This window comes from Fukomys damarensis, unplaced genomic scaffold (genome assembly GCF_012274545.1).
Source record: "Fukomys damarensis isolate Sample0158 unplaced genomic scaffold, DMR_v1.0_HiC HiC_scaffold_15, whole genome shotgun sequence".
Lineage (NCBI taxonomy): Eukaryota > Metazoa > Chordata > Mammalia > Rodentia > Bathyergidae > Fukomys > Fukomys damarensis.
In genome coordinates, this window is record NW_022900927.1 from 21,128,895 (window position 1) to 21,142,546 (window position 13,652).

Here is a 13,652-nt window from a genome sequence, read left to right on the forward strand (position 1 = left end):
ATTTAATATCTTGCCTTTTAATAATATAAATCTGCATACTAAGGTTTTTATGGAACTGGTGAATATTTTATTTTCCACATTTACTGCTGTCTTGAATGATGATAATATACCATGCAATTTTTCTCTTCATTATCTTTTTTCTCAGTTAAATACTACATTTATCAAAGATTTCTTCATTCTGTTTAAACTTTAAAGTTTCTCTCATTTACTCTTTCATCTTAAAATCATTTATTTCAAATAGACCATATATATGTATTATTAATTTTCAGCCTTAGTAGCACTGATGTTTTGGTGCAAATTATGGGACTGAATGCTAAGTAATAATAATAATAAGAAGAATTACAATAACTATAACAATGGTTAACATTTATGGGCTACTTTGCCATAAGTGGTGTCAACGATTTACCTTCATATATAATTTTACACTCATTCACAGGAAAACCTTGAGAGATATTTTGTTTTCACATCCCCTTTGAATATAAGGAGACAGTATACCTAAAATGTACCTAAACTCAGTTAAGAAAAAATGAGACAGTGACAGAAAATATAAGGAACTTGTCCTAAATCCCATTTGAAAAGTTATGGTTCACTAGTATTCAGCCCATCTTATTAGTAGATTGACTAAATTAGCTACCATGAAAGCATACAGAAAAGTGTCTGGCATGTTTAAAAAGCCACATAAATGTTTGTATGAATATCATTGTCCTTATGAAATCATTCGTATCCTGAAGGGACAGATAGAGTATGTCATATTTCCAATAAAAGTTTAAAATGTATATGAGCTAACAAATGAATTGAAGGTAGTTATGAAGACATACTCAAGGTAAAGAAAAATATAATCAATAGTAATATAATATAATATACACTTTGTTAAATTTCCAAAGCAACTGTTCTATAAACCTCTTAAGTAAATATAAACCATGGTATTGGAAACAATGGGAAATTTTCTTTACAAAGTGTATTGATGGTCCATCCAGGAGAAAATTCATGGATTATGAGAATCATTTTTGTAATTGATTGTGTACAACTTTTATTTTAGTAGTTATGAAACTTGCATTAGAGTTCAGTTTCCATGATGCAAAAAAGCAACTGAACACCTTAAGTAACTCCAAAAAATCCATTCACTTTTTAGTATATTTGTTAGTATTCTAAATTAAATCTCCAGGTTTTCCCAACCTTGACTACAAGAGATCTTATGTATCAAAATCCAGAGTACTAAAACTATTTCTGAATTGAATTTATCATTTGTTCTCCTTTCCAATCAGTTTCATGATAATGAAGCCAGTGTGTAAATCATAGGGAGAGATATGCAGTAAGTGTTATTTGCAAATATGAAAGGCATTATGGTACAAAAACATTGCATTAGATACACAGAAAAAAGACCAAACTATATCACTTTCAGGAATTATGAAATAAAAATATTTGGATTTGACCTCAGTTGTTTGAAATTTTTAAGTAATAAAATTACTAGGAGGCTAAAATTAACAATGGTTACACAATAGCCTTGTAAATATGATACCTAGAGATTATTTGTAATGCTAGGATCAGTACTAAAAGTCCATTTGTTTATTTTGCCTTCTACCTCTCATCAGGTCTCTTCCATGGGTGACAGGGGAACAAGCAATCACTCGGCAATGACTGACTTCCTCCTTATAGGCTTCAGGGTCCACCCTAAACTCTGTATTTTCATTTTCCTACTATTTTTGCTCATATATGCCATGATCATTTTGGGGAATGTTGGGATGGTGGCCATCATTATCACTGATCCCCAGCTGAATACACCAATGTATTTCTTCCTAGGCAACCTCTCCTTTATTGATCTCTTCTACTCATCTGTTATTGCACCCAAAGCTATGACTATCTTATGGTCCGAGAGCAAGTCTATCTCCTTTGCAGGTTGTGTGGCCCAGCTCTTCCTCTTTGTGCTCTTCGTTGTGACTGAGGGTTTTCTCTTGGCAGCCATGGCCTATGATCGCTTCATTGCCATCTGCAACCCACTCCTCTATTCTGTTCAGATGTCAATGCGTCTCTGCACTCAGCTGGTGGCTGGTTCCTATTTTTGTGGTTGCATCAGCTCAGTTCTTCAGACCAGCATAACATTCACTTTGTCTTTTTGTGCTTCTCGAGCTGTTGACCACTTTTATTGTGATACTCGCCCACTACAGAGATTGTCTTGTTCTGACCTTTATATCCATAAAGTGGCATCTTTTTTCTTATCCAGCATCATTATCTTGCCTACTATCACAGTCATTATTGTTTCATATGTGTACATTTTGTCCACAGTTCTAAATATTCACTCCACTGAGGGGCGTAAGAAAGCCTTCTCCACCTGCAGCTCTCACCTGGGAGTAGTGAGTGTGTTGTATGGTGCTGGGTTTTTCGTGTATCTCACCCCAGACAGGTTTCCTGAACTCAGTAAAGTGGCCTCTGTATGTTACTCCCTAGTCACACCTATGCTGAACCCTTTAATTTATTCTCTGAGAAATAAGGATGTCAAAGAGGCTCTAAAAAAGCTTCTAGAGAAGAAACATACTATTTTTTATTAATTTTCTTCCACCACTTGATTGTGGCTATTTTATGCCTCTTCTGACATTTTTTAGCTTTTCCCATGTGACTTACCTTTCCAAAATATTACTTCTTTACTTTCTGAGATATTAATTCTGAATATGCTGGACATGGGAGATGTTTGCACAGCATTTTTTATGGTACTTCCCAGTGATCCTTAGCAATATTTTATTTTCACAGAATCAATATGTATTCCATAGTGTTGAAAAATGTTTTAAAATCTTGATATAGTGCAAAAGCAATACTTTATCAAGTGCCAGTCTTTCAGAGTACCTTTCCCTCCTACACACAATCATGGATAATTGACAAAGATTCCCAAATTATTTTTTAAATAAAGTATTTTTCTTACTCTTATTTGCATTAGTATGTTAAAATTTCATTGTATTTCACCTTCAACAAGTATTTTCTATGAGTTATACAGAGAAGAAGTAACAGTAATAAAAAATAAGTTGCCTTTACTATGCATGTTTATTTGAAAACTTGTATTCTGAGCATCCAGGTACTGAGCAGTGCTCTGAGGTACTACCAGGTGCTGGATCTTATTCAAAAAAGTAATGTGGGAGATAGAGAACTGCAGACAGTTTTGACTGCTCATTCCCTCAATTTGTATTTTTGCCTTTTTTGTCTTATGTTAATTATTACTGGGGGATATTCAATAAAGGAATAGAAGCAAACTGGTCATTAAATTGAGTGTAATCCCAAATTTCCTATATGCCTCGGTGTATACTTAATATTTCATTATTTTAATTGAAAACCTGTGTAAATATCCTGGTATCTGTGAGCTGGGGGGACAAATTACTTTATCCTGTGGAAGTTTACACTTTTTTTTGAGTCAGTTTTTTGGATAACTAAAATCCAGAAAGTTGTGCCAAAAACAATTTTAGAAACAATAATGTGGGGTGCTTGAAAAAACATGGTTGGTAGTTTGGGAAACTTTTCTTGGGCCATTTTGAAAGAGTGTTTAAAAGCAATAAAGTTGTTACACCATTTGTACAGTGGTTTATATGGTCTACTTGTAAAATATGCCATGTTGATGAAAAAAGCAATTATGATAAGTGTAGGTGGTGTATATATACATATATACATAACAAATTAAGCATTTACTAAGAAAAGATTGTACAAAAGTATCTTTTGTCTTCAAATTTTTCTACTTAAAAGAGTGTTATAATGCTATAAATGGATGAAAAGTAAATGAGCTTTGAGGAAACTCCCCAGCTTGATAAAGAACACATATACAAAACATACAGTAAACTGGATAAAGAAGATGTGGTTTTTCTATAAAATGGAATATTACTCAGCCATAAAGAATGAGAAAATAGATTCACTCATAGGAAAATGGATACATATTGAAGATATACTCCTAAGTGAAATAAATAAGGCACGCATGTGTAAATACTGTATAGTTTCTCTGGTGTGAATAATCTGCAATAATACAGAAGATCCTAATAAGATTACTGACATTGAAAAAAGGGAAGAAAGGAGCTAAAGGTGTAGGGAAGGTGTGATGGGCAGGGGAAGGGTAAAAAGGGAAAAGAAAAAAATGTGAGATAATGAAAAGATGGAAATAAAGTGGTTGTAGATGGGGAGGGGAGGAGGGGGTAAAGGGAGGGCAGGGACAAGGGGAAAATTGAGCACCAAGACTTGTCATGTAGAGGTACAAGATCCCAACAATGAATGTAACTGTACTGTATCCCTAAAATGTACCAATAAACTCAATTAAAGCTGAAAAAAAATACAGTAAAGAACATCCTTATTGATGAGAAACTAAAGCTTTTTTGCTACAATTGGGAAGAAGGCAAGGATATCAACTCTCACCATATTGTTTTAATCTTGTTCTAATAGTGCTACCTAATGCAATAAGACAAGAAAAGGAAATGAAAGGAATTATATCACTTTATAATTTGTATGTTGAAGTTTTAAACTTAATACTTCAGAAAATGACTTTATTTGGAGATAACATCTTCAAAGACATAATTGAGTTAACAATAAGGCCATAGTTAGGCTCTAATTCAACATAAATATTATATAAGATAAGTATATAGCATTTATGAGAGGAGCATACTAGACTATAGAGAAACACTGGGTTTATGTGCTTATCAAAGGCACATGTGATGAGGCAGCAACAGGTCAGCCAACTGTGAACCAAGAAGTGAGGTGTCAGAGAAAATCAGCTGTGATGGTAGCCTCACCTTGGATTGCCAGCCTCTATAACCATCAGAAAATAAATTTCTATTTTGTGATGGCATCCTTAGAACTTGTGTAAATAGGTATGCAGATGGAAGCAAAATGTGTAACACTATCCATGTTTTTATATGACATGTTTTTATATATAGAAAATCCAAAAGCATCATTATCACCAACAAAACGATTCTAAAACTAATATTTAGTGAAAGTCACTGGGTAAAAAGTTACTGTGGAAAAATCCATTTCCATTTCTTTTCTATGTGCCAGCAATGAGCAAGTGGAATTTGAAATTTCACTCAGTTGACTGTAGCAAGAGGATTAAATAGCAAATTTTAGCCCCAATTCCTTTACATAAACCCATTTATGAAAACTCCAGAATTAAATTAAAAAATTGCAGTAGATCCAGTTTATCACAAAGCCAAGGAGAGCTGTGTTGAATTTAGTAAGAAGACCAATTTCACTTTACCCATGTGAAATACTCCCCTAGGAAGGCTACTTCCCTAGGCAGGGTCAGCCCAGCCTTGGGTGGTGGTGGTGGGACTGGGGAGGTTAAGAATATACTATTGAAGACCACATCCAAAATGCTGTCTTTTTAAGAAAGCTACATAAGGTACTGATTTTGTCTTGCTCTTTTTAGAGTGCTGATTAAATCAGAATATTTTGGATCCTGGAGGCAAATTTTATTTATTCTACAAATAAAAAAACATAAGGTGTGGGGGTGGCTTGCTGTAGACAGCATGACTGGGTACAGATGGACAGCTTGAGTTGTCTTCTTCTAGAGGGACTGAGAGGAATAGAGTATGTATCCAGAATTTTGGATTTTTGAAAGAATTCCTGAGGGACAGGTATCAGTATTGCCTTACTTAGGGGAGCAGCAGACTTTATCCAGTGATTGCTGAGATCAAAAAGGGAAGCTTGTTGTTCAAACTAGAAATTGTGTATTATTTTAGACTGACACAGATAGAGCAAGTGAATGTAAGTGCCTATTAAAAATTTGGTAAGTCTCTGAGAAATTGTACACACGGGCTCAGCGAAATCATGTTCTGCCATGAAAGGTTTTAGATGCCTTCATAAATCTATAGTTGGGCTAATACTTGAGAGTCACTCTCTACACAAAACCAATCTATGAAGACTGAGAGAGGTCCATGTATTCCAATATAAAATTATTAGGCACACAAAGTGACAGAATTGAGGCACAACCATAGGGATAAATAAGTCTCCTGAAACTGGATGACAATATCCGATATATAAATTGTAAAAAATAATGAAACAGAAATTTTAGAGCTTCAGAATACAAAAACTGAAATAAAGAAATTCAATAGAGGAGTTCAAAAGCTGACTTTGTCAGGTATAAGAAAGAACAAGCAAACTCTGGAACAAGTCATTTGAAATTATCTAATAAAAAGAACCAAAGAAAAAAAGAATGTAATAGTTTGAAAAATGACCAAAAGATGTATAGGATGGTATTAACTAGAAGAATACATGTATTATTAAGTTTCAAGAAAAGAATAGAGTTAGAAAGGAACAGATAATTTGAAGGAAATAAATGGACATTTATATTCAAGAACCTGTGGGTATCCAGTAGGCTTCAAACCAAGAAATGCACACTTAGATAAATATAATCAAATTTCAAAATTTAAAGACACTAAGCATTTTGAAAGCAATGAGAATAAAGTATCTCATCATATGTAAGAAAACCCTCTGAAAACTATCACTGAATTTCACATCAGAAACCTTAAAGGTCAGAAAAGAGTGAGATGATATAGTCACAATGTTAAAAGAAAAAAATGCAAAAAATCCTATATGTTTGCAAAACTCTCCCTCATAAAATGAAAGAGAAATAAAGTGTTTCTGAGATGACCAAAAGCAGAGAAAGCTCTTCATCACTAGTCTTGCTTTACAAGAAATTCTAAAGGGAGCTGAAAATCTCTGAAATTTCAAGTTGAAATAAAAGGACCTTCAATAGCAAAATAGAAGCATATGATAGCATAAAGCTCAGAGGGGAAGGTAAACATACAGACAATACATAATACTTTAGTGCTTTTTAAAAATTAAGTTTATTGCTACTTTTTAGGTGTAGAGTACAGTTACATTCATCATTGGGATCTATGATGGTAAAAAAATAACTTTCTGTGCTGTCATAGAAGAGCCAAAAGCATAAAATATAAAATTTGTTAATGGATAGACAATATAAAAAATATTTAAGTTGTAAAATCAACAACTTAAAACATATAATGGGGGGCTGGGAATTTAACTCAGTGGTTCCACTGCCTGCCTCACAAGCTCAAGCTCCTCAGTTCAATCCCCAGCACCAGGAAAAACAAACAAACAAACAAAAAAGAAACTAAACATGTAATGGGGTGTAAAAATGGAAAAATTGTATGCAATTAAAGTTATTAGCTAAAATAAATTATTATGACTATAGGACATAAATTCTTTTGTAACCACAAAAAAATTCTAGAAGACATAAAGTGAGAAAATAAAACACATCAATTAAAAAAAGTCAAGACAGATTACAACAAAGGAGACAAAGAAAGAGATGGACATTAGGTTAAATTTTATCATATCCTGCATGTGCATAAAAGTTTAAATTCACTAAGATAAAACCATTATAAAGTATAAGCACTTAGCATCAGAGCATACAAATATATGAGGCATATATTAACAAAACTGAAGGAGGAAATAGAAAAAAAAGTAAGGAAATCCAATCCTTTACTTGCAGTCATGGTATGAAAGTGCAAGCACATGATTGATATTGAAACTGAGACTAGAAATGCACTGTTGATTCAATGTACCCAACTGATATTTACCAAATGTTTCAGATCCAAACAACATACTATATCATCATCTCCAGCACACCCAAGCAAACTCTAGGATCAATTAGGCGTTAAATAAAAACAAATCAATACATTTCAGAAAATGGAAACCATACCAAATACATTTTGCTGAGCATAATTAAATGAAACTAAAAATTAACAACAAAGAGAAAAAGGAAAATTCATAAGAAGAAAAAAATTAACATATCTTGAAAAACATATGTATGAAAGAAAAATGAATAGAGAAGTTAGAAAATACTGAAACAAATCTAAAATATATCAAAACATTTTGTGTACAAAAAATACTAAGAAGAAAAATTATATTGAAAACATGTTTATAAATAAATGTTTATAATAAGATAATAAAAAATACACTTAAATAAATATAAAAGAAAGAAGTCCACAGCAGAAGGAAGATAATAATTAAGACTTGAGTGACTCAGAGCCGTCTCTCCTGAGCAGCCTCCTCTGGAGCCGTGCTCTTTCCAGCAGGTGCTGGTTGATTGGCCACAACGCAGAATCAGGTGGGTGAGTTTCCAGGGGGCACCACTGATTGACTCAGACACAGTGGAGTGGCAGGAGGGTAACTGCGTGGATGCTGAGCACCCCCCCCTGCTATTAGATCCCCTGACTGAGCCAGTCCTAAAACACACTCTGCAGAGGCGTGGTGGGCTATAAAGGGTGGTGACTGATCCTATTATGTTTTTGATTGTATTGATAGGGATAAAGGATAGGGGTTGATTTGATGAGTTGTTTGCTCAACTATGAAAATGAGAATATCTATAAGTCATTAGAGAATCAAAGGCTGGGATGCAATGATATCAGGAAGATTTAATGACCCAGAGATTGAATCAAGGTCAACCCAACAGCAAAAATAAAGTTGAGAAAACACTTAAGCAAGCCACAAAGACAGACTTCCAGTCCACTAATGGCAAACAGTAGGGCAAAGGAGGATGAAAAATCAGATAGTGATCCTTCAGGACACTCAGAACTCAAAGCACACAAAGTAAAAAAACTGATCAAGCAAGCCCTAGAAAAATTCAAAACAGAAATTATTTCCCAGTTAACCATAGAGATGGTGAGCAAAATGAAAGACATGATTCGAGAATTCAGAACAGAAACTGACAAAAAAAAAAAAATAGATGAGCTTGGGAACATAAGAGAAACCATGAAGGCCCAGAATAAGAAAGAAATGGAAACAATGACACCCAACATAGGAAAGAAATGGAATCCATTAAACAGATTGAAACAGATATCCAGGAGATTAAAAGCTCTATTGAAAGCATACATAGCAGAATAAAAGATTGCAAAGATAGAATCTCAGATATAGAAGGTAGGATAGCAGACAGTGCTCATGAAAAGAAAGGTATCTGAAAAACAGTCAGGGAGCATGAGAAATCGATCCAACACCTCCTAGATGATGCAAAGAAGAATAATGTAAGACTGATAGGAATCCGTGAAGTACCAGGAGAAAATGCAAATGATTTAAAACAGCTGTTCAAAGAATTAATGAATGAAAATTTCCCAAACAGAGGGGAAGAATTAGACATACAGATAAGGGAGGTATATAGGACACCAACTAGCCACAATAAAAAAAATCTACACCTAGACATATAATAATCAAGATCCCAGAAACCCAACAGAAGAAAAAAATACTACAAGCAGTAAGAGAAAAAAAATCACATGCAAAGGAAAGCCCACCAAATATCACAGGAGACTTTTCAACACAAACCCTCAGGTCAAAGAGCCTGGAGTGAGATATGTCAAGTCCTAAAAGAAAATAACATCCAACCAAGACTGATGTATCCTGCAAAGCTCTCTTTCAAAATGGATATAGAAATAAGATACTTCCATGACAAAGAACACTTGAGAAACTTCATGAATACTAAACCAGCACTACTAAGAATTTTAAACAATATCCTAGAAAAAGACAATGAAGATCACAACACGAGGAGGCCCAACAGAGCAAATCAAATAGCCAAGACTAGAAACTAAAAAGAGAGGACAAAAAATAAGAAGAGTCAACAAAAGGACAATAACATAACAATAATAAGTCACTATATATCAGTTATAACTATCAATGTCAATGGCCTCAATTCACCAATCAAGAGAAATAGATCAGCAGAATGGATTAAGAAGCAAAACCCAACAATATGTTGTATACAAGAAACACACCTAGTGCAAATAAAGCCCATAGACTGAAAGTGAAAGGATGGAAAACAATTCTCCATGCAACAGGAGCCCAGAAAAAAGCAGGGGTAGCAATCTTATTTGAAGAAAAAGCAAATTTCGAACCAAAACTGATTAAGAGAGACAACAAAGGCCACTACAACCTTGTAAAGAGAACAATTCAAGAGGAAGAAATGACAATCATAAACATATATGCACCAAATATAAATGCCCCAACTATGTAAAAAAAATAATTAAGTAATATGAAAAATCAAATAACCACTAATACAATTGTAGTGGGGCATCTGAATACCCCACTATCACAAATAGACAGATCATCTAGGCAAAAAAATCAACAATGAAATACTAGAACTGAACCAAGCTTTTGAACGCATGGACTTATTAGATGTCTATAGAGTGTTTCACTCCACAAAATCAGATTATACATTCTTTTCAGCTGCACATGGGTCATTCTCCAAGATAGATCACATACTAGCTCACAAAACAGGTTTGAATAAATGCGAAAGAATTGAAGTTATTTCCTGCATATTATCAGATCACAGTGCAGTAAAACTGGAGATCAATAGCATAAGAAACCATAGGAACTTTACAACCACATGGAAATTGAACAACACTCTCCTGAACAATCAATGGATCACAGAGGAGATCAAAGAAGAAATCAGATAGTTTTTACAAATAAATGAAAATGCCAAAACAACATACAGGAATCTATGGGACACAATGAAAGCAGTTCTACGTGGAATATTCATAGCACTGAATGCCCACATTAGGAAAACAGAGCAATCGCTTCTTGGCCTTTTGGCTAAGATCAAGTGTAGGAAAACAGAGCAAGCTCAAATAAACAACCTAACGATGACTCTTAGACTTCTAGAAAAACAAGAGCAAGAAAAACCCAAAGCTCAAACAAGAGAGGAAATTATAAAGATTAGAGCAGAAATCAATGCAATGGAAACTAAGAAAATGATACAAAAAATAAATGAATTGAAGAATTAGTTCTTTGAAAGACTGAATAAAATTTATAAACACTTAGCAAACATTATCAAAAAAAGGAAAGAAAAGGCTCAGATCCATGCAATCAGGAATGAAAAAGGTGAAGTCACAACATTTCCTACAGAAATCCAGAGGATCATTAATACATACTATGAGAACCTGTACTCTAATAAAATGGAAAACACAGAAGAAATGGACAGATTTCTAGACACTTATGAATTACCAAAGTTGCACGAAGATAAAAACATTTTAAACACCCCAATAACAATTAGTAAAATTGAAAATGTAATTAAAAACTTATCAATAAAGAAAAGCCCAGGTCCTGATGGATTCACTGCTGAATTTTACAAGACATTTAGAGAAGTTCTACTGCCATTACTCTTTAGACATTTCAATGAAATTGAAAGAGAGGCATTACTTCCAAATTTACTCCAAGAAGCAAATATCACTTTGATTCCCAAACCTGGGAAAGATGTAACAAAAAAAAAGAACTACACGCCAATCTCCTTAATGAATAGATGTAAAAAACCTCAGTAACACACTGGCAAACAGAATACAGAGGATCATCAAGAAGATCATTCATCCCGACCAAGTTGGATTTATTCCAGGGATGCAAGGATGGTTCAACATATGTAAATCAATTAATGTAATACACTATATTAACAAAGTCAAGGACAAGAACCACATGATCCTCTCAATAGATGCAGAAAAAGCATTTGACAAAATTCAACACCCATTCATGATAAAAACTCTGCAAAAAATTGGAATACATGGTCTATGTCTCAACTTAATAAAGGCTATCTATGAAAAATCAACAGCCATCATCATATTAAATGGCCAAAAACTGAAAACCTTCACTTTAAAATCAGGAACAAGACAAGGATGCCCACTATCACCACTCCTCTTCAATATAGTTCTGGAAACATTAGCCATAGCAATTAGACAAGAGAAAGAAATTAAAGTAATAAAGATAGGAAAGGAAGAAGTTAAACTGTCATTATTTGCTGATGATATGATACTCTACATTGAAGATCCAAAAAACTCCACCAAAAGACTTCTACACTTAATCGACACTTTTGGCAGAGTAGCTGGATACAAGGTCAACACCCAAAAATCAATAGCCTTCTTGTACACAAATAACAGACTCAGTGAGAAAGAAATTAGGGAAATAATTCCTTTCACAACAGCACCCAAAAAATGAAGTATCTGGGAATCAATTTAAGAAAAGAAGCAAAAGACCTCTACACTGAAAATTACAGCACTCTGAAGAAAGAGATTGAGGAGGACTTAAGAAAATGGAAGTATGTCCCCTGCTCCTGGGTAGGAAGAATCAGTATAGTGAAAATGGCTATACTACCAAAACTGCTATACAGATTCAATGCAATACCAACTGAAATCCCAACACTATACTTCACAGAACTAGAAAGAAGAATCCAAAAATTCATTTGGAACCATAAGAAACCTAGAATGGCAAAAGCCTTCCTGGACAACAGCACATGGGGGCGGGTATAACAATTCTCAATTTGAAACTATATTACAAAGCCACTGTGATAAAAACAGCATGGTATTGGCAAAGAAACAGACCTGAGGATCAGTGGAACAGATTGGAAGACACAAAAACAACTCCAGATGCACTCAGCTACTTCATATTTGACAAAGGAGCTGCCAGTGCCCACTGGAGGAAAGATAGTCTCTTTAATAAATGGTGTTGGAAAAACTGGATCTCAACCTGCAAAAGATCAAAATTAGACCCTTATCTCTCACCATGCACTCAATTAAAATCCAAGTGGATTAAAGATCTAAACATAAAAACAAAAACACTAAACTTGCTGGAAGATAAGTTAGGCAGAACTCTGGAAGACACTGACACAGGAAAAGATTTTATGAACAAATCCTCAGTAGCATGGGAACTAGCAGAAAGAATCAACAACTGGGATCTCATCTTATTAAAAAGCTTCTGCACTGCAAAACAAACCATCAACAGAACTAAGAGACAACCTACAATGTGGGAAAAAAATTTTTACCAGCTGTTCCTCAGACAAAGGACTATTATCTAAAATAGATAAAGAACTCAAAACAACCAGCGCCCCCCAAATATAAAGACCCAATTCTAAAGTGGGCATCTGAAATGAACAGACATTTCTCAGACAAAGAAATAAAAGCAGCAAGTAAATACATGAAAAAATGCTCCACATCACTGGTCATTCAAGAGATGCAGATGAAAACAATACTCAGATTTCACCTCACCCCACAAAGGATGGCTGCTGTCAAGAAATCACACAATAACAAATGTTGGAGTGGTTGTGGGGAGAAAGGAACACTTCTCCATTGTTGGTGGAAGTGCAGACTGGTGCAACCACTATGGAAGTCAATATGGAGATACCTCAAAGAACTAAGATTAGAGGTTCCATGTGACCCAGCCATCTCTCTGTTGGGTATCTTTCCAAAAGAAGTGAGAAAATTATACCACAGTGATATATGTGCACCCATGTTTGTAGTGGCACAGTTTGTAATAGCTAAAACTTGGAAACAGCCCATCTGCCCACCATTTGGAAACTGGATAAAGAAGATGTGGTTTTTCTATAAAATGGAATACTACTCAGCCATAAAGAATGAAAAAGTAGATTCATTCATAGTTAAATGGGTACATTTTGAGGATATACTTCTAAGTGAAATAAAGAAGGCACACATATGCAAATACTGATTAGTTTCTCTAGTGTGAAAAACTAAAATAGTACTTAAGATCCTAATGGGACAATTAGCAAATAGGAAGAAAAGGACCAAAGGTGTAGGGACAGTGAGAAGGATAGACAAGGGGTAATAAGGGAAAAGGAAAAAAATATGAGAAAATGTAAAAATGGAATTAAAGTGTTTGAGGAGGCTGAGGGAGTGAGGATGAAGGGAGGG

At 34.4% G+C, this 13,652-nt stretch overlaps 1 protein-coding gene across 1 annotated transcript; it reads left to right on the plus strand.

The window, feature by feature from the left end:
- The first annotated feature begins 1,535 nt into the window (after window positions 1–1,535).
- LOC104851977 (olfactory receptor 9K2-like) lies at window positions 1,536–2,546 on the plus strand. The gene has a single exon (XM_010609412.1). The coding sequence runs from the start codon at window positions 1,536–1,538 to the stop codon at window positions 2,544–2,546; it is 1,011 nt and encodes a 336-aa protein (XP_010607714.1).
- Window positions 2,547–13,652: the final 11,106 nt, after the last annotated feature.